Source organism: Dioscorea cayenensis, chromosome 18 (assembly GCF_009730915.1).
Source record: "Dioscorea cayenensis subsp. rotundata cultivar TDr96_F1 chromosome 18, TDr96_F1_v2_PseudoChromosome.rev07_lg8_w22 25.fasta, whole genome shotgun sequence".
NCBI lineage: Eukaryota > Viridiplantae > Streptophyta > Magnoliopsida > Dioscoreales > Dioscoreaceae > Dioscorea > Dioscorea cayenensis.
This window is the reverse complement of record NC_052488.1, coordinates 1219711-1241719: the sequence shown is the minus strand read 5'-3', so window position 1 is coordinate 1241719 and position 22009 is coordinate 1219711. Positions and strand designations below refer to the sequence as shown.

General features: G+C 35.6%; 2 protein-coding genes and 1 long non-coding RNA gene across 3 annotated transcripts; 1 reads left to right on the top strand and 2 right to left on the bottom strand.

The window, feature by feature from the left end:
• Window positions 1-689: 689 nt before the first annotated feature.
• On the top strand, window positions 690-2305 carry LOC120281769 (scopoletin glucosyltransferase-like). The gene has a single exon (XM_039288464.1). It carries the CDS (start codon window positions 763-765, stop codon window positions 2221-2223), a length of 1461 nt encoding a protein of 486 aa, XP_039144398.1. The 5' UTR covers window positions 690-762; the 3' UTR covers window positions 2224-2305.
• A 5597-nt stretch (window positions 2306-7902) lies between these two features.
• On the bottom strand, window positions 7903-9876 carry LOC120282679. The gene is made up of 3 exons (XR_005543017.1): window positions 9666-9876; window positions 8566-8628; window positions 7903-8138 (listed from the first exon to the last, which is right to left on the bottom strand). It is a non-coding gene; the product is annotated as an uncharacterized LOC120282679 (long non-coding RNA).
• Window positions 9877-18218: 8342 nt separating this feature from the next.
• On the bottom strand, window positions 18219-20012 carry LOC120282613 (transcription factor bHLH143-like). The gene is made up of 2 exons (XM_039289449.1): window positions 19487-20012; window positions 18219-19398 (listed from the first exon to the last, which is right to left on the bottom strand). The coding sequence occupies exon 2, from the start codon at window positions 19237-19239 to the stop codon at window positions 18703-18705; it is 537 nt and encodes a 178-aa protein (XP_039145383.1). The 5' UTR covers window positions 19240-19398; window positions 19487-20012; the 3' UTR covers window positions 18219-18702.
• Between the last annotated feature and the right edge of the window lie 1997 nt (window positions 20013-22009).

Here is a 22009-nt window from a genome sequence, read left to right as displayed (position 1 = left end):
GATGGCCTAGTGAATTCTCACCTCATGAACAATAAGCAGGCAGGCGCATGATAAAAACCCTACATCTGCAAGTATTGTAGAGTATTGTTTACTCACTATTCATTAAGCCCAATATTATAGAACAAATACTGTTTATTTGGTCTCAGTGTGGAAGGAGTTGTATTGACCTTTTCAGTATATATTGCATAGCAGAGGGATTTACCATTGTGAGGTATATTAGACCTTAATATAACATTTTTGGGAGCACATGAATAGTAGACCTTAATTATCCTATATGTTAATTTCTCCCCCACACAGTAAATTTTCAGGGTGTTATCAAATTATCGTAACTAGTGCACTTCAGTACTTGTTTGTTAAAAAAAATTCTTAGATCAAAAAATCATTGCCAATATATATAGTAAATAATTTAAAAATAAAAATGTAGTTTTGTTAAATTAAAAAATTATGTTTCAACCGCAAACAACCAAAATACCATAAAGAACCACTTATTAAAAAAACCAGCATTTATGTGAGCAAGGACAAATAGGCTTTTCAAGCCTTTAATATATAAGCAACAATGTCGAAAGAGACATTTAATATATATATATATATATATAAATTTTTGTGTACAATTTTTTTCTCAAAATTAAAAATATATATATATATAATTGATATATTATATTATATTGTTACCATATAAAGACCCCTCGCGCCAATACCATTCTTCACTCCCTCTCTTCATCTTCTTATTAACTTCCTTATTCTCAAACCTAAAAAGAAAACATGGCTTTCGCCGGAGAAGGAGGTAGTGATGGTCAAAGGAAACTCCGGGTTTTCTTCATTCCATTCTTCGCCGCCAGCCACATCATTCCGATGACAGAGTTAGCTTGCCTCTTCGCCGGCCACCCGGGGGTGGAACCTACAATTGTCACTACTCCGGCCAACGCCAACCTCATCCGTCCAACCTTAGACCATCACGCAGCGTCCGGTTGCCATGTCCACCTCCTCCTCCACCCCTTCCCCTCCGTCGACCTCCCCGCCAGCGTCGAAAACCTCTCCACCGTCTCCGCCGAGGAGTCTTGGAAAATCTACAAAGCCGTAGAACTCTGCCGTGACATTCATCATAAACTTTTAACGCACCATGTTCCAGACGCCATCATCGCCGACATCCCCTACTGGTGGACCACCGACATCGCTGGAGAACTCGGCATCCCACGTATAACCTTCCATGTAGTCGGAGTCTTCCCTCAGATCATCATGAACAACCTCGCCAAGAACCGAGTCCATGACAACGTCCCCAATGACTCCCATCCATTCACCATCCCTGACCTCCCCGGACCGAGCATCACCATGGTCAAATCAGAGCTTCCGGAGTTTCTCCGGCTGCATGATCACGTAACGCACGCATGGGATAACATGAAGAGATCACAGCTTGAGAGTTATGGTGTGGTGGTGAACACTTTCTATGAGCTTGAGCGTGAGTACTGTGATCTTTTCAAGGTGGTGGATAGCCAGAGAGCTTGGTTTGTAGGACCTTTAGCTCTGAGAGGGAAAAGAGAAGTAGAGGCCTCTTTTAACAAAGAGAGATGCATGAGATGGTTGGAAAAGAAAGAGGTTGGTTCAGTGGTGTTTGTTTGCTTTGGGAGTTGGTATCACTTCAAGGATGAGCAGTTAAGGGAGTTGGCTTTAGGGTTAGAGGGTTCTGGGAAGGATTTTATATGGGTTGTGAGAGGTGATGATGAGAAAATGAAGATGGAGTGGATGCCGGAAGGATATGAGGAGAGAGTGAAAGAGAAAGGGTTGGTGGTTAAAGGATGGGTACCTCAAGCTGCCATTTTAGGGCATGAAGGAGTAGGGGTTTTCATGACACACTGTGGATGGAACTCAGTGTTGGAAGGGTTGAGTTTTGGGAAGCCAGTGCTGACATGGCCGTTGGTTTTTGATCAGTTTATTAACGAGAGGTTTCTTGTTGAGGTGCTCAAAGTTGGGGTTAGGGTTTGGGATGGGTTTAGGAGCTCGTCGGAGAACGATAAGGATAAGGTGGTGGTGCCGGCAGAGGCCATTGCCAGAGCGATGAAGAAGTTCAGTGAGAGCAATGAAGAAGAGATGAAGAAGAGGGCGGTGCAGTGGAAGGAGATCGCCGGAGATGCGGTGGAAGAAGGTGGTTCTTCTTATAAAGATCTTAATTGTTTGATTAATGAGCTTCTCATGTTTAATAAGAAAAAGAAAAATGGCAGTCAGTGATCCAGGGTTCACTTAATATTCCTATGTTTTATTTGTAATTTGGTGGAATAATTGATGAAATAATATTTATGTTTTCTTGTGAGATGAAGTTTATATTAATTTAGATATGAGAAAGTTTCATGGAATTGAGACATATATATATATATATATATATATATATATATATACTGTGGTGGATTTAAAGATTTTGGTATTTATTTTAATATATTATATATGAATAAGTTAATTATTAGATGAAAAAATTACTACTTTTACTCTAGAAGATGATAAATTAAAATAGTGACATGACTGGGGTTGATGCGCATCTTGATTATGTGATAGTTATAATAGAATCGTGGCCAGGGGAATATCACTCCTTTGCATCTGTCATAGTTATTAGTTATTGCCTTGTTATTGGACTAGTTTAGACACGAGAAAAGTTAATGATATAAGACATGTATATATTGATTTGTGAAAAGGATATCATAGGTCCACGTAATAAATCTTATGTTTCTGAAAGGACACTCTTGGCCCATCATTGTTAAAATTAAGAAAGTCTCTCAAAATTTGACACTTGACAAAAGAACGTGTCACTAGTTTTTAAAATATCTGGATGGTCTGTAAGTTTAAGGTAATGACTTATAAGGACATGAGGATCTAAAAGATATGAATTGACAAAATGGCCTTTACAGTAATTATCCAGAAACCCAATCTAGGGTGATCATTGGATTTTTTTTTTTTTTAATTTTTTGATTTTTTACTTAAAGAGATGTAATTTTTCATGCTATTGTAGATGTGCAAATTGGACCGGTAAAAACCTAGTATGACCCAAGCATGATTTGAGCCATGGAAAGCCTAGCCCAAATCCCTAGGCTATATTGGGCCAGGGATTTGTGGCCCACGTGCTAGCATGACCGTACTGGCCCAAGAACGTGAGCTAGCACAGCACAGCCTAGGTGGGCCAACCATTGCACGACGTGTCTGGCACAACATGGCCCACAACGGTCAATCAGGCCCTATAGTTTTTTCTCTTATCAAGCCATTCAAACATGTGAAATGACATTTTTAGCTCTTTCAACAACTATAAAATCACTAGTTTTTTAGGGTATTTAAGTCTTTAAAGCTATAATTACTTTTTATACCTTTTCCAACAACAATAAACGCTAGTGTAGAAAAAGTATTTTTGAAATTAAAAAAAAAAAAAAAACCTATAAATACTCATAAACACTAACACTTTATTGACACCAAATTACTCATTCTTACTCTAATTCTCAAGCATCCAAGTTCTTTTAGCTCTCATCCTCTTCAAGTTCAAGATTTGAAGTTATAAAATTTGGCTCAAGTGCTTCATCAATTTGGCAATTCCTACATTTATACAAAACCTTGAATTAAATTTACATCATCAACTCATTTTTAAGTTGTTGAGATATTCTAAATTTTTTATTATTTTTCCTAACGGCCGGCTCTCCCAACTTTTCTTCCGACAATGGACCATTTTATTTTCATGGGAGCATCTAGTTATAAAATTTGGCTCAAGTGCTGATTCAGATCGTGACCTAGTTACTGAATCCCCTAATATGGGAGCATCTAGTAGTAGGGCTCAAACAAGCACAAGTAAAAGAACTTCAGGTGTATGGCAATTTTATGATATAGTGGAATTTGTAAAAAAAATGCAAAAAAGATGTTTCCTGCATTTAAGCTCAAAGTACAAATATGACGTGGAAAGCACAAAATGACTATCTAAGAAGGCAAAACAACCAACCAACACATGAAAAATCCAAGACACGCTAAGCAATTTATTGCAAACTCAAACAAAATTACAAAACTACAACTAAAGACTCGACTCAACAAGAATATGAAAAATTTTGCTTGGGTTGCCTCTCAAGAAGCGCTTGTTTAACGTCACGCATTCATTAACGATTAAATCAGTCTTATTAATTAAATAACATGTATCATTAAAAGTAGAAGGATGTTTCATGGCATCTGATAAAACAAACATAACTTCCTCATCTCCACCACTAAGTGTCATCCTACCATTGCTAACATCGATTAGGGCTTGTGATGTAGCTAGGAACGACCTACCAAGAATGAGACGCACTTCAACATCTTTATCTACATCTAAAATCACGCTACCAGGAAGATAAATTTGTCAACCTTAACCAATACATCTTCTATGATTCCCTTAAGATACCTAATGGGACGATCCGCCAGTTGCAAGGTTAATCCTAATTGGCTCAAGGTCAGTAAGTCCAAGTCTCCTAAACATGGTGTAATGCATTACATTGATACTAGCACCTAGATCTGCTAAGGCGTTTTCATTTACCAAATCACCAACGATACAAAGAATAGTAAAACTCCCTTGGATCTTTCTTCTTCCTTGATAGTCGGTTCTCAAGCAATGCCGAGCTCCCCTCGCTCAATGTAACTGTTGACACCTCTTCAAATTTTCACTTGTTTGTTAGTAGATCCTTGAGAAACTTAGCGTACTTCAGCATTTGAAAGAGAGATTCAACAAACGGAACATTAATGTGCAATTGCTTCAATAGATCCAGAAATCTCCTGAATTGTTCATCTGTGCGATTATTCTTCAATCTTGATGGGTAAGGGATGCAAGGGCATACTCCTTCACCAATGGTGGTGTTCTCTTCATAATAATTGGAGTAGTCTCTTCTTCCCTTGCTGGACTCTCAACAATCTCAATTTCTGGTCTCTTTTCTTTCTCCGTCACCCTTTCATTACCCATCCCCACCTCTTTACCACTTTGAAGAGTGATAGCCTTGAGACGCTCACTGGGATTGGCTTCAGTATTACTCTGTAAACTTCCTTGAGGATGTTTAGGAAAAAGTTTAGCTATCTGTCCCACCTGATTCAATAAGTTTTAAAGGAAACCTGTTGGTTTCTCATAAATACCTCTATGCTCTGTAATCGGTTTTCAGACTATTGAAACTTAACATCCGTGTTGAATAAACCGATTAAGTACTTCCTCCAATGAGGGTCTCTTGTCATTATGCTGGTGAGGAGAAAATCATGGCAGGGGCTTCTGCTGCTACCTTTGATTTTCTCAAGAGAAATTTGGGTGATTCGCCATCTTGAGTTATAGGTGCCACTATAGGGGTTTTCTTGCTGTCGGAGGGCACTACCAAGCAAAATCTACCTGTTTAATGGGTCTGTGCGCCGCTCCTACAATAGAACAATCTATCGAGCATGTCCTCTCCCACACGTGTCACATGTCATGACTATAGCTGACTTCTGACTAGACACATTATCAATCTTTCTGCTCAAAACTTCTACTTCGGCTGCTAATACTGAAACTTCACTAACTTCGATCATTCTAGCTGGCTTTATAACTAACTTGCCTCTCGAGTTCCATTGATAATTGTTCCGGCTATTTCATCAATCAATTGCTTAGCTGCCACTAGGGTCTTACTGCCAAGCAATCCTCCCCTGTTGAATCAATAAGCTATATAGTACTCTGATTGAGGCATTGATGGAAAATCTGAACTTCCATCCATTCGGGGAGGTTGGGTTGTGGGCATTTCCTTAACAAGTCTTTGAATCTTTCCCATGCCTCATACAATGATTCAGCGTCCAACTTTGCATAAGTTGTAATCTACTGACGGAGTTTGGTCGTTCTTCCTGGTGGGAAATAACGGGCCAAGAACAACTCAACAAGCTGCTCTCAAGTCGTGATAGACGCTCGAGAAAAAAACCTAGAGCCACTACTTAGCTCTTTCTTTCAATGAACATGGGAACAAGCTGATGAGTGTACAATATTTATATATTTTATATCACTTTGTACACTCATTTGGCATGAATTAGAGTCATATTGTGGAATTCAATGCTAAATATAGTGTGTTTCGCATTAACAGGCTTAGGGCATCACTTCAAGATGAGAGAGAGCCAAAAGATGCATTTTAGACCCCAAACGATGAAGTTGGAGCTCTCTCGGCATTATTTGAATGAGGACAAAGAAAAACTGGGTGAATTACGGGCAGCTTACAACCAACCTTACGGTCGTAAGTCAATTCTAGAGGACCTTGCAGGCATACTTATGCCCATAAGGAGGATTCAGAGCTAAGTCAGAGGATCTTACGGGCAAGGTTTATACCAGTAAAGATGCCTGTAAAGACCATCCAGAGGAGCTTACGATCAAAACATACGCCCGTAAAGGCAATCGCAAGAAACAGAACAGTAAAGGTTACGGTCCAACACTTACGACAGTAAGCTAGACTGTAACATAGACAAAAGACCTTACGGATGTGACTTACTATCGTAAGTGTTCCCGTAAGGCTTGTGACTATCTTCTCCAGCTCTCTTATGGCCACATCCTTATGCCTGTAAACAGGCCGTAAGCAGTTATGAATAAATAGACCTGATGAGGATTTTTAAGGCATCCAATTCTTTTTTTTTGGGCGATTCTTGGAGGCGAAGTTAGGAAGATAAGAGACGAATCTCCAGCACCTAAGGAGCTATTTCAAGGGGGATTTGGCTTAATATTCAAGAGGATTGAAGATCGTAGCCGTCAAGTTCACCTTGCCAGAGTGCGTGGAAGCTTGCCTATGGTTTCTCCGGTGATTCTTCATCGGTACGATTGAGAAAGGGATTTTCATTGATTTCATATTTCCTCCTATTATTTGTATCTTAGATTCTTACCATCCATTAATAGAGGGTTAATTTGTATATGTTTGGGCATAGTTAAACTCTAGGGTTTATACTTTTGACATTGGTTGTTGAATTTTTTATGCTTTAATTGTTTTCTTAATTACAATGATATCTATTTGAGTCTAATTGTGTGATTGAATGCTTAATTGCAATTGGTATTACTAGGTGACAAGAAGAAATTCCCACCTAACATAAACTTATCATAATTTCGAGAGAATAGTGAGTACACCTCTGATTATGGTACTTTAGAGACTTTGTCTCCCGGAATTCTTCCGAGTGGGTTAGTGATAATCTCCATGCTCTTTACAATCATGTGATCGAAGTGGATTTTAGAAGAAATCACATTTCTGCTCTGTATTTGGATTATGGGGTAATTTTTCTCCTTGGGAGAGATTATCTATTTAAGAGATTGTCATTAGCCCACAATAAGGTCCATAAAAGTGTTAATGTGATTTCATGAATGTTTGTATCAACTCTGCATCTTTTCAGTTACTCTTTGAATGAGAAATCAGGATTTAGAATAATTCTAGAAACCTTTCGGTTCAAATAGGATTGCATATTTAGACAACCTTTGTCCTGTACTTCAAAACCCTAGAGGGGTGTTATACCGGGACATCACTTTCTTCCTTGACTTCTCTCCTATTATTTCCCATATTTTCTTATATTTTCTTGTTTTTATTCACACACACAACATTCGATCATTTAGGCTATTTATCTAGTTTAGAATTATTACTAGTATTCACTTTCTTCCTTGTGGACCGACACTCTACCATTACGCACACTTTATTACGCGATCGGCATGCACACTTGCATCCCTATCAACAACCCAATAAGTAATCTAATAAAATATTTGGGGATCATACAGGGTTTAAAATTTTCAATTCTGATATCAAGTAAAACATAACTTGTACAATGTATATTAAAAAATAGAACATAACTACAACATATACTGAAAATCAGATAGCAACAATAATTACACAAAACACATATATCGAAACACCAGTTCATAATAGTTTTTCAAAACATACCGATTTCGTATAAATCAAATATCATAGTGTGATAATTATCAAATAAATTCTCCAAAACAAAATGATTTGACACAAAATACAAATTCCAAATGTAACAGTTTTCTCATAATTATACATCTCCCAAACTTACTATAGCCAATTGTTTTACCTCGGCGGCACCCAAGTTTGAATATTGGAGTCCATTTGTTTTACCTCGATGGCCCGAGTCAAATACTGTTCTTGTTCCACCGATTGCCCAGCGCGAAACTATAGTCTCAATTCACAAAATTCATATCGACACGGTCAATGTTGACCCCCATTAACCCGGTTACTACATAGATTATTTGGAGACTAAAAATGTTTATAACGAAATAAATTTTGCCATAAGTGTCAAAAGCAATATTTTTCAAAGAACTAAATTGTCAATGCTTGCCAACAAAAATATTGCTAAGTTATTAAACCAAAATAGCATAATATAAAAAAATTTATAATATCAAACTCTTCCAAAATTCTCATTTTTGAGCAAAGATACTATAATTTAGCATATAAACAAAGAATTGCATGATCTCACATTTATTTAGAAACTAAGCTAATTGCTTCAAGATAAAAAGAATGGATAAATAAATAAATAAGTAAATAAATAGTTGAATTTTAACAATAAAAATAATCCATAATTTATATGCGGATTACTTACCTGGAGGTCTTCAAAGTCTAGCCCACGCTAGAAGACAAGATCAATAATCCTTCTTGAAATACCCTAGAAAAGGCAAAACCCAAATCTAACTGCTCAATCACTATTTTAACAAAACCCAAAACATGAACCATAACCCATGCCAAAACACAAAAAATTCACTTTGATCTTCACCTAGCACTAACATCTAATTATAAAATAATTCCAAAAATATCAGATGTAGCCATGAAAGTCAAAGAGGAACCAAAACCACAATGATCAACTCATGCAACTCTTCAAATATAACTCCAACAATATTTTACAACTAAGCATTAAGACAAGGTTTTCTAGGCATTTAAACAACACACCAAATTGAAAACCAACCAATAAGCATCAAGGAAAACATTAGTAATAAGCATGAGTCTAGAGAGAAGATCCTATAGCAAAAACATACTCAAGACAAGGTAACTCATAATTTCAAGGTAAAAGCAAATGCCATTGAAGAGGAAGGAATACATATATACCTATATTAGCATATAGGTAAATGTATCTAAGGCTTAAAAGTTTAAGAACAACTAGACTTAGCAAACTCTAACATTGGTAATTTTAAAAATGCACAACTAAGCAAAACAACACTTAAGGAACCAATCAGACGAAGCAATGACCAAAAAAATATAACCATCAAGAAATCAAAATTTGCACAAAACCAATTTACAAGAAAGGATTCAAACCATGGACCCTTGTAGTACACCTACAACTCTAAGGCTTTAGAACCACCACAAAGAATAACAATAATTATTAAGTACAAGCAGACATGCTAAGCCTTAACCCACACATCCATCCTATAAGATCACTTGGCCATACGAAGTTTCATAAACAAGTTTCAACGGAGATGGCATTTCAACAAACACCTTGTGGGCATAAGCAAAACTAAGCAATTAGGCAACTAGACAATTAAGGCACATGCTATCAAGTAATACATAGCAGTTCACCACTACAAACAAAGAAGAAGAACAACATATTTGAACTATAACTTAAAGTTAAAAAAAAACATGGCATAATCTAGCAACCTAAATTGGAAGGAAGCAGAAGGATTCTAAGGCTTAAAGTTTAAAAAGACTTACTTGCTTAGAAGAAGCATGCATAGCACAATACCACTTCAAACCTCTCTTGGTTTCTAAGACATGCGAGTAAAGAGCTTCAAGTCCTCGTCTATTTTGCCAATGATGATAGCCCCATCCTCCTTTTGAAGCTCAAAACCCAAGATGATGGCATGGCTTAACATGGTTGTTGGAGAGGGAAAGCATGGGTTTAGGTGAGAGAAGCGAAAATTTAAAGAAGAAAGGGGCAAAAATTGCTCATGGGTGCTAATGAAGAATGAAAACTAATAGGGTGTGGTGGTGGGGTCCACAATTTTCGAAGTTCATGAAAAGGAGGAAAAAGGCTAAAGAATGTGCTTGAATCCAAAGCCCTGAGGTGTTGAGCAACTAAGATGCGGAAAGAGGGACAAGGTCCATAAAATTCATAAGGATGAGCATAATTAGCTTGTTGATATTCAAAGAAGATACATCAAAATTTATACTTTATAAAGAGTCTCTTTGCTAGAAATCATTATCATTATCATTTTCTATTCAAGTTTCTAAAATATTATTTGAGTGGTAAGTGTATAATGATACATCATTTTAATATTGTTTTATACACTTATTTTGCATGTATTAGTTCATTCAGAAGATGATGTTAAACATGGTGTAAATTGTATTTTCAGTTGACAGGCAGCGTAATGAGGAGAGAGAACCAAAAGAAGCAATTTGGAATTAAAATGAAGATGATAGAATTCTCTTGACATCAAGAGCTGAAGAGCATGCCAGACAGAACACCTTATGCATGGTCACCTTGCAACCGGACTTGCGGCCATAAACCTCATCCTGAGAACCTTGCGAGTATGCTTATGCCCGTAAGAAGAAGCATAAGGATCAAACAAAGGGACTTACCGGCGGGAATTACACCCGTAAGCCAGACTGTAAGGGCTAACCAAAGGAGTTTACAAGGAGCAACATACCCTCGTAAGAGGGCTCGCAAATGACATCTAGAGAAGTTTAAGGTCCAGCGCTTACAGTCATAAGATGTATCATAACATCTAGACAGAAGACCTTGTAGGTGAGGCTTACGATCGCAAGATGACTGTAAGGTACATGACCCATCATCCCCAGCTCTTTACGATTTCATTCTTACTCCTGTAAGGGGCCTATAAGTGGTTAAGTATAAAAGATTTTGATAAGGATTTTTGGGATATTTTTTGACGACCAAGCTAGGGAGAGATAGAAGAAACTTCTCCAAGCTTTCTAGGGCAATTCATTGAGGAGAAGAGACTCACCCACCTTTGAGGAACACCATTAGAACCATTAAGGAACACACTTTTATGACATTTGTGGAAGATAAGAGGGAAGTCCATCGGCATCTCAAGGGGCAAGATTAGAAAATGGGGTTTTATGCTTTCAATCATGTCTATTGTCTCTTGTGAATTGTTTGATTATTCTCCTTTGATGGAGAACTAATTTGTAAGTGTTTGGTCGTAGATGAACTCTAGGATTTATAATTTGATCGACTTTGGTTGTGGATCTTGAATGCTTTTACATTGATGATTAATTGCAATCCTTTATTGTTGAATTCAATTGTGTAATGAGTCAAGAGACCCACCTAGCATAGGCAAGCCACAATTGAAAGGAATTATGAGTTTGCTTACAGATAGGATACTTTGGAGTTGAGAGTTCTCCTCCCATAATCCTTCCGAGTGAATTAACAAGTAATTCCATTCGTACTACAATCATAGAGAGTAGCTTCAGGGGGAGATTTTGATTTTACTTCATATGGGATTAGGGGCAATCGCTTCGAGAGAAGGATTGCCTAGACCTTTGAACCTTTGTTTTCTCTTGAAAGAGTTCATAGAGTATATTATGGTCATAGATTAGTATGTATCAATGTTGTATGGGACTAGTTACTATTCATCTTGAGAAAAGAAAGTAGTATGTGTTAAAAACTTGATGAGTGTATAATTGTTCAATATTTTATATCATTTTATACACTCATTAGGCATGTATTAGAGTTATATTTTGGAATTTGACGTTAAACATGGTGTATTTTGCATTCTTAGGCTTCGGGACAATGCTTAAAGACGAGAGAGAACCAAAAGAACATTCCATAGCTAAAATAATGAAAATGGAGCTCTCTTAGCAATCGACATCAATTGAAGAAGGACAAGGCAAACAAGATTTCTTACGGGCACCTTACAGCCGGGCTTACGACCGTAAGCCTCTAACAGAGAACCTTGTCGGAATGCTTATTTTCGAAATATACTCGATGAACTCTTTCAAGAGAAGCTTATACTATTCTAACAGAGAACCTTTGTTTTCTCTTGAAAGAGTTCATAGAGTACATTATGGTCATAGAGTAGTATGTATCAATGCCATAAGCCGGACTGTAAGGACCATCCAGAGGAGCTTATGATCAGAGCATATGACCGTAAGGACGGTCGCAAAGAGCATACAGAGAAATTTACAATCTAGTGTCTACGGTCGTAAGCTGGACAGTAATACCATACAAAAGACCTTATGGACGGGACTTACGACCATAAGAAATTCCGTAAGGCTCGTGACCCATCATCCCTAGCTCCTTACGGCCACGTCCTTAAATCCATAAGCAACCCGTAAGTGACACAGTATAAATATTCCTGATGAGGGTTTTTAGGGCATATTTGATTCTATTTGTAGGCAAGGCTTAGGGGACAAAGAGGGGAAAATCTCTAGGGCTTTAGAGGCGACTTTGGGGTGTCATTCAACCCATCCATCTTAGAGAAGAGGGATTGTAGCCATAAAGGCTAGGTTGGCGGAGTCCATGGAAGACCCTTGGGCTTTCTCTGGCAATCATCTTTTGGTACGATTGAGAAGGGGTTTTCAAGTCTAGTTTTATTCTCTTCATCTTGTCATTTGGATGTTTGCCCTCAATTAATGGAGGGCTAATTTTGTAGATATTGGGCATATTTGAATTCTAGGGTTTCATTCTTGTTGACATTGGTTATGGATCATAATATTTTTATTGTTTTTTATTGCAATTCATATTATTTGAATCTAATTATGTGTTTTGCATTGTTTGATTGCTATCGAGGTGAAAGCCCTAGTTATCATGTTTGATGTAATTTGTGATGAGTAAAAATACCCACCTAGCATAGCTATGCGACAATTGGAGGGGATTGTGAGTAAGCCTAGCAATTGGGTACCTTGGAGTTAAGAGTTCTCCTCCCTCAGTCTTTCCCGAGTGGATTAACAATTATTTCCATGCTCTTTGCAATTGCAGGGTATAGATTTTAGGAGATATTGCATTTCTATTCTATATGGGATTAGGGATTTTATTTTTGCAAGAAGGCTTATCTACTTTGGAAATTTTTGTTAATCCACAGTAAGATTTCATAGAGTGCAATGCGCTTGTAGGGTTTCTGTATTGGGACTATACTGAATTAGTTACTATTCACCCTTGTAAGATTGTTTTGGTATAATTTAGGATTTCTCTATGTTCAAATAAAATTGCATACTTATACAACTTTTTGTCCTGTACTTAACAAACCCTAGAGAGATACTATGCCATAGCATTCCTTCTCACCCTGATTTATCGACTTCTTGTATTTCCTTGCTATTGCTTTTAAGTTTGTTCACACACATCACTATTTCATTTAGGTTAATTTTGGGATATAGGAATTAGTACCAGTACTCTTATTCTTCCCTATCGATCGATACACTGACTTTATTATTTGATCGAGGCGTACACTTACATCCCTTATTAAAACTTTCTTGGTCTAATCGATTTTACATACAGTCGATGCACCTTATCCAATACCTCATTATAAGCCTAAAGGAAGTCTATGCCCGGATACCTCTATCTCATGCTTGATTTACCCCTTGTCAGTTTCCGTCATTAGTTTTATTTTAGTAACCTTGCCTTTGTTTGACTTTGTTCACCGACTCTTGCTTTAGGCTAGATAATAGGGACAAACGTTGATGTTAATATTTCATAATTCCTTGTGAGATCGACAACCTCACTTTTAAGCACACTAAATTACTTGATCGGCACATGCACTTGCATTTCATAGGTGACATTAGTCTCTATCATTGATTATATAGTTCTCTCTTATAAAATTTAGATTTTATATTATGTTAAATTTTTTTTTTTTTGGACAAATGGTGACAAGTGCCTCCCCACAAAGGGGCGTCAAAGAGACAAGAAAGTACAGTGATACACTAGTTGTGATAGCTTAATCAATGATTCCTTTGGGATTTACCATGTGAGACGGGATAACACCCGGAGCAACTAGGACATGCCATGTGCGTCCAAGATGATATATCAAGGACCATAACACTACAATGGTAAATCCCTTCCTTCCAACCCTGAATGGGTGGAGGATACAACTTCTCCCACAGGGGGCCTAGTAAGCAGAGAGTGAATAATACCGATATAGTATTTCTATAATATATCTATAGTTTTTTTTATACATGATTGCACAGTATTGCAGCATATATAAGGGATTTGACCTTGTATTGCACACCCACCATTCAATGTGGCTCAACACTAAGCTCTCTAGTGGTTGTCTTATATTAAAATATTACGTTAAGATGATTTGATTTTAGTTTATTAATTTTATATATATATATATATATCATTATTATCGTTGTTGTTGTATTATTTAGTTTCAAAAAAAAATCAAAAATTAAAAAATAAAAAAGCACAAGCAAGTCTCCAACATTAAAAAAAAGGTTGGTTTTTTTAACAATGGTGATAAGCTCCGTTAAAGAATCAGGTGGGTATGGAGGTACACCAATTACAGTAGCTTAATAATCCTCTAAAAATTCACCAAGTGGGTGGGTTAACACACGGGGCAATGAAGACCTGCCACATATGTGAGGTAATATAATAGGAACCATAACCCCATAATAGTAAGTCCCCTATCATGCAACTTTTTTTTTTTTGCCAAGATGAGTGGCTAAGCCGCTAAGAAAGTCAAAGGCGTGCACAAGCCTTGGCCGAGTAAGTGAGGATGGGGCCCGCACACACGTTGGTGCTCGGACCACCCACACACAACCACTGCTCACACTTCTATGAATGTGCCCTTAACCATGATTCGAACTCTCATCACTTAAAAAGAGTTCTAATGGGGACCCGGCTACCAATAGACCACTTGGTCGTTGGTCTATCATACAACTTTGGGAGTGAAGTATATGACTCCTACAAAAGACTCACACTAGTTCCCAATAAACAGTACATAAACAGTTCTCTAATTAATTTATACCTTCGCTCCAAAACATTAGTCATCAATGCAGGACAAACATCAAAACCATTAATCTTTCATTTTCAGTGGAATGAGATACATTGTTACCTCGTTTAAAAATTCTTGCCTTGTATCATTTAGAACTTCTTTTCCTCTTTTTCTTTAGTTTTTCATACATACATACATACAAACATATATATATATATATATATGATGAGTGTGCAATTGTTCATTATTTTATATCATTTTATACACTCATTAGGCATGTATTAGAGTTATATTTTGGATTCTCAGGCTCCAGGCAGTATTTAAAGACGAGAGAGAGCCAAAAGAAGCATTTTAAAGCAAAAATGATGAAGATGGAACTCTCTCGGCGTCAATCGACTAAGGACATGCCAAACATGCTCACTTACGGGCACCTTACGGCCATGCTTACGACCGTAAGCCTTTTCCAGAGAACCTTGCGAGCATACTTATACCATAAGAAGGAGCATAAAGATATTCAGAGGGACTTATAGGCAAGACTTACGCCCGTAAACCAAACTATATATAAGGATCATCAAGAGGAGCTCACGAGCAGAGCATACACCCGTAAAGGCGGTTGCAAGGGGGCATACAAAGAAGCTTACTGTCCAGTATTTACAGTTGTAAGCTGGACCGCAACACCATACATAAGATCTTACGGACAGGACTTACGGCCATAAGTGATCCCATAAGGCTCGCCACCCATTATCCTCAGCTCCTTACGACCACATCCTTACGCTTGTAAGCAACCAGTAAGTGGCACAGTATATATATTCCTAACGAGGGTTTTTAGGGCATCTTTTGTTCCATTGAGAGGCGAGGCTAAGGGTTAAAAAGGGGGAGAATCTCTAAGGATTTAGAGGCGATTCTAGAGGGAGATTCAACCCATCTATCTGGGAGAAGAAGGATTGTAGCCATCAAAATTAGCTTGGTGGCATCCGTGGAAGGTCCTTGGGTGTTCTCCAGCAATCAACTTTCGACACAATTGAGAAGGGGGTTTTATGTCTACTTTTATTCTCTTCGTGTCTTGTTGTTTGGATACTTGACCTCCATTAATGGAGGGCAAATTTTGTAAATATTCGGACATAGTTAAACTCTAGGGTTTTATTCTATTTAACATTGGTTATGGATCTTGTTAATTTAATTATAGTTAATCTCTTCACAAGAGGGATTATGTATTTCAGAAATTCTTGTTAGTCGACATTGAGATTTCATAGAGCGTAATGAGATTGTGAGGTGTCTGTATTAGCATTGTGCTTAATCAGTTACTAATCGCCCTCGAAAGAGGGGTTTAGTATATTTTAGGATTTCTCTCAGTTTAAATAGGATTGCATACTTATACAACCTTTGTCTTGAATTTAACAAACCCAAGGGGGATATCATGCCCTGCCATCCCTTCCCCTCTTGATTTCTCAACTTCTTTTATTTTTCTCTTATTTTCTTCACTTTTATTTCTTAGTTTGCTCATACATTTCACAACTTTGGTTTAGGCTATTTTCTGAACTACGGCTAGCACTAGTACTCTTATTCTTCTCTGTAGATCGATACACTGCCTTTGCGCATGCTGTTACTATTTGATAGGCGTGTACACTTGTATCCCCTATCAATATATATGGTTAAATGTTTTTTGTAGATGTCCATAATAGTGACCAAAAAGAAAATGTATGTGAGAGAATGGGTTGAGGTGGGAGGTTGAATTTTTTTTCTTTTTAAATTTTTTTAATCTTAAAAAAAATAGAAGAGAGAGAAGAAGAAAAAAAGAAGCAAGAAAAGTGGAGAGAGAAAAAGATGATAAAAAAAGAAACATTGTGAGAGGCAAAGGATAGGAAGAAAGAACATGTGGGGGAGAGAACATGGACTGTTGAATGAGCATCCAATAACTCTCACTGATGTTATAGGGGTAAATTTTTTGATAGGCCACCAAACTATGATCATTTTTCATATTGTGATCCAAACTTCAATTTGAATCAAAATGGTTATCCAACTTCAATTTTGTTTCACCAAGTTGTCATCTGAGAGATTCTAGCATATTTTTAATGATGTATATGTCCGAAATTCTCTATCATCATTTATATGACACGCTACCTATTCAGCTGATAATTCTATCTCACCTGCTAATAGAGAATTTCTAACATTACATCATCAAAAATAAACTGGAATCTATCGGATGATCCTTTGGTGGAATAAAATTAAAATTGAGTAATCATTTTGACTCAAATTGAAGTTTGGACACCAAAATAAAAAAATACAATAGTTTGATGCCCTATTAAAAAAATTGAGTTGCTAGTATGTGGTATTAAATACCAAACCTATATATACATATTTTTATATATAGTTGGCAAATAGCAACAACAAAGTTTGTATTGAACTTTTTAAGTAAACGGGCCTTATAATGTAAACAAAAAGAGAGCCAAGCAACCGCCGCCTGTCGAGTGGAGATGATTGTTTATTTTTGGACCTTCAAATAAAATATATATATATATATATATATATATATTGATTTTCATCGTCACATTCAAGGTAAATTGTGTAATTTTCTTAGTGGTTAACTTTGGCATGTGAAAATAAATCATAATAATAATAATAATAATAATAATAATAATAATAATAATAATAATAATAATAATAATAATAATAATAATTTTTTCCAAAGTAATGGTTGACATGTTTCATAATTTCCACCACTTTAAAATCAAATTGAACTACTCAATTTCGTTGGAAAACTAAATAAAACAACTTTAACTTATGAGGCCAAAATGAAGAATGGTGCACATAATACATCAACCCTAAATATGTTAAATTGGATTTAAAATCTTTCTTTATTCGCCTCCATATATTATGTAGAAATTCTCAAATTCCAAAGGATGAGCAACATTAGCAAGTTGAACTCAAAAAATATGGTGTCAAAATTCATAGCTTGGAAATAATCTCTTTGTTAGAATTCATTATTGTTGCATACTTTCTAAAATACTCCCTCTAGTTTTTTTTTATTTATTTATTTTAGATTTTTTTTTTTTCATTATATTTATTTGTTCGTTTAAAAAATTCATAAATTATTAAATATTAATTTTTAAATTTTATCTTTTATATTTAATATACTTGTACAACTTTTAATAAACACATTTAACTACACATTTTATTAAATTATATTTTATATAAAAACAATCTTAAAAAATTAATATAACTAATTTGCATAAATTTTAAATTTCTAACTAAGTTTAACCAATTTTTTTAATCCATGTAGATTAATTAAAATAGACAAATAAAAAACATAAGGAGTATAATTTAATAATTTATTTTTAATTCAATAACTTATGTAATAACAATAAATTTCTCCATCTTCACAAATTAATGGCACAACTCACTCATAGCAAATTCACCACATTCAATGCCAATACATGATATACAACAGGGTTGTCATCCAAGCAAAGACATTAGAAAAAGGCACACAGCCCACATGAACAGAAATACACATCCCATAAATCCATGCTCAATCAAACTCTCAACCCTAAACACAAACACTAACCCTAACCCTAAAAGAGTAAATCAAAAGAACACAAGAAGCACCAACCATTATTCACATTGACCACCCCATCTTTGTAGGATAATTGAGCCACCTTCAATAGTGCATCATCAAATCCATATCCTTCCTATCTTCATCTATATCTCCCTCTCAAGATCCCGGCTACTAGTTTCTTTTTTTTTTTTCGGACAAATACATTATCTCGAGGCTCATCGAGATTAAGTATTATGTTACAAAAAAGATACATTTAAATCATTCATCTTGTAATTCACCTGATGTGGTGAATTCAGAGTGAATTAATTCAATCAGTAATGAACTCAAGCCCCTTCATCCTCAACTTGAGAGAGTTTAGATACCGAATAGCCTCATCGAGCACCGTCGATGCATCTTTCGCCTTCCCATTAACCCCGGTGAGGCCGGGGATTATTCGTCGTAAAACCTCCACCGTGTCTTGAATTCTCTTCCTCTTCGATTTCTTATTGCATTCTTGTTCTTCACCGATACAGCTCGACTCATCTTCTCGAGCTCTAGAGCTTGCAGTGTCCATTAACTCTGTATCGAGACGACGTCGTTTGGTCTTAAACTTATAGCCATGGGTTCCATCCAAATCTAATGGAGAATGACCTGTGCTAGCTTCACACTCATCTTGTTCATGTTGTTCATGGCTTTCATTGGACTCTGAATACAAAAGTGCATCAATCTCTTCAGTGTTTTCATGCATCTCTTCAGACTCAACAACTTGTTCTTCATGACTAACCACTGCTGCAGACTGATCGAAAACTTTGAAAACAATGGAGTTCCATTGCTTAGGATCAAAAACTTCAAACTTTTTTCCCATGAACTCCAAATAATTCCAAGTAGTTAAAAGTAAAAGAACAGAAGGAATCTCTCAAAAGCAAACACAAGAAGAAAGCATCAGAAAAACACTCAAACTTTTAATTCTTTCTTACTTTCTTTTCTACGTAACTGGCTTGAGCAAGTGACGGAAGTACTCAGCCTGGAAAACAAAAACACAAAAGATTAGTTTTTTTATTTTTTTAATTTCCATTACATCAAGGTTGATTAATGGAGACATCATTGAATACCTGGCAGTCTTGGAGAGGTTGAAAACAAGCAATGATTTTTACAATTATGGTAGCACTTCCAGCAACTCCATTTTCATGTTTCAATGTTCTGAATCTTGTCTGACTTGCTGCTTGGCATACCATCTCTACTCTTCTTTTCCCCCTCTCTTGATCCCAACCACACCAAAAACAAACACCCAATAGATTCAAAGAAACAGAATTAAGTTAAACTCTCAAGAAGTGAGAAAAAACTTTCAGGAAGTGGGTTTCCAAAGTTTCAGATGAGTCTACAGAAGAAGAAGTTGGATTCCATGAAAAGAGAAAAGGAAGGAAAACGAGTTACAGAATAACTCTGCAGTACAAATTCAAGGGAACAACTTTCCGGAAAACATCAACAGAGAGGCTCAACCACAACATACTGAATTTTCCTTCCTGTTCTCCACTTCCTTTGATTGGAAAACCACTTCCTTTGAGTCTGAACTTTGAAGGGAACTCTAGTTCAATCACTTACAGAGGAAGTAGATAGATCTAACTCATCTGATAACAAGAGTTTTGGGGAAAGTTGAGTTTATATTGAAGCTTTTATGACGAAACTACCCTTCTATAATTTAGCTTATTATATATTATGTATGTTGTAATATAGTAAGGTAGAGATGTCTAGAAATGGAAAAATAGAGAGTCTCGTGACCTGTGGTCAATTAACCAGTTGACTAGGTTCGAACCCTTGGTTAGTTTTTGAACTAGGGTTAAGAAGGACAGGGATGAATCATCATTTGGCCTCTCTTTTTTTTTTCTTCTGAAAATACCCTTATTTATGTTCATTATGTCAAAAATGCCACCCAATTTAAAACCAACCTCTAATGTGAACTTTTCATTAGTTTATGACTTAATAAAAAAGTTAATGCTTTTGGGGTAAATTTGTTTCAACAAGTATTTTTTTTTATATATAAACATAAAGATTTAAATTCAAAGCTATTTATTTGAGTAATTATATTTTTACCAAATAGATTTCCCGAATAGGTTTCCTGAATGACGTGGATGTCAAGTTGGCATCTATGTCAGCATCCACGTCATTCTTTCTTTATTTTTTTAAAAATTTAATTTCACTTTATTATCTAAATCCTAAATTTAAATATTTAATCGTAGAAGATAAACATATAAATGATAAACCGAAAGCCCCTCCCTAAACCCTAAACTGGAAATCACAAAACCCCCCCCAGTTTAGGGTTTAGGGCATAGGATTTAGAGTTTAGGGTTTAGGGTTTAGTATTTATTATTTAGGGTTTAAATTTTTAGATTTTTAGGGTATAGATTTTGTAGTATTTGGGTTTATGATTTTAGATATAGTTTTATAAATTTTTTTAATTTTAAGTATTTAAGAATTTAAGAATTTTTAAAGTTCAAATTTGAAGTTTATATTAAAAAAAAATAATGACGTGGATGAGGATGTGGATGACAAGTTGGGCATCCACGTCATTCAGGAAACCTATTCGGTAAAAATAGCATCGCTCTATTTATTTAATGATTTATCATTAAAAATAAAATAAAAAACTTATTAATTTACAACTATATGGTTGATGATATCTCAATGGTCAACAAATTTTTAATAATATTATATATATATTAATTACTATTGAACTTTTTAACTCTCAGTAGCTTTTGTGATAAGAGTATTTTTTTTTTATTTGGTATTTCTCTAATCATATATATATATATATGTGTGTGTGTGTGTATATTATAATTTTTATTTAATGAATATGGATAAACTATAAAATTGAAATCTTAACTTTGGAGTTGTGAGGGCTTCAAATACTAGACATTTGAGTTAGACAAGTAATTGAATACCTACTCTCTTATTACAAAGGACATAATTGTAATTTTCTATATATATTTTAAGTAATTTTTTTTTTTGGGTAAAAAATGTAATTATATTTTTTTAAATTTATATAGATAAAAGAAAATTGTTACAACACTAAACCCTAATAAATGGAAGACTAACACAAGATGATGATGACACATAGACATGTGACCTTCCCAAAGCCCCATGCTCAAATCACATGATAACAATAATCAATGTGGTGCACAATGTCAAAGAAAGACAACTTTATTATTAGTTTGTGGCATGAGCAGTGATTTATAGGGATTTGATTCTGAGAGGGCAAATGGAGACATTGCACCAAATGGAATATACAAAGCAAAGTGTGTGTTGAAAGTGCATTAAGATAAAAAAGAGAAAAAGAAAAAGGAACCAATACTTAAAAATAATAATAATAATAATTAATATATATAAAAGAAAAGTAAGCATGGTTTATGATACCCAAACCTGCCAAGATCTTCAATGTTTCTTAATGGAGATTTCCTCTCTATTTGTTTATGCATTTAGGAGGTGTTTGGATTAGGGGTTAGAAAACTATTAGAATGGGAATGATTATAAATAGTGATTTATAACCATGTTTGGATATATTACTATTAACTTGGTAATGAGTACTATAGGTAATATCATTCTATATAGTAAAGGTTTTTCATTACCTCCAAAATTGGGGG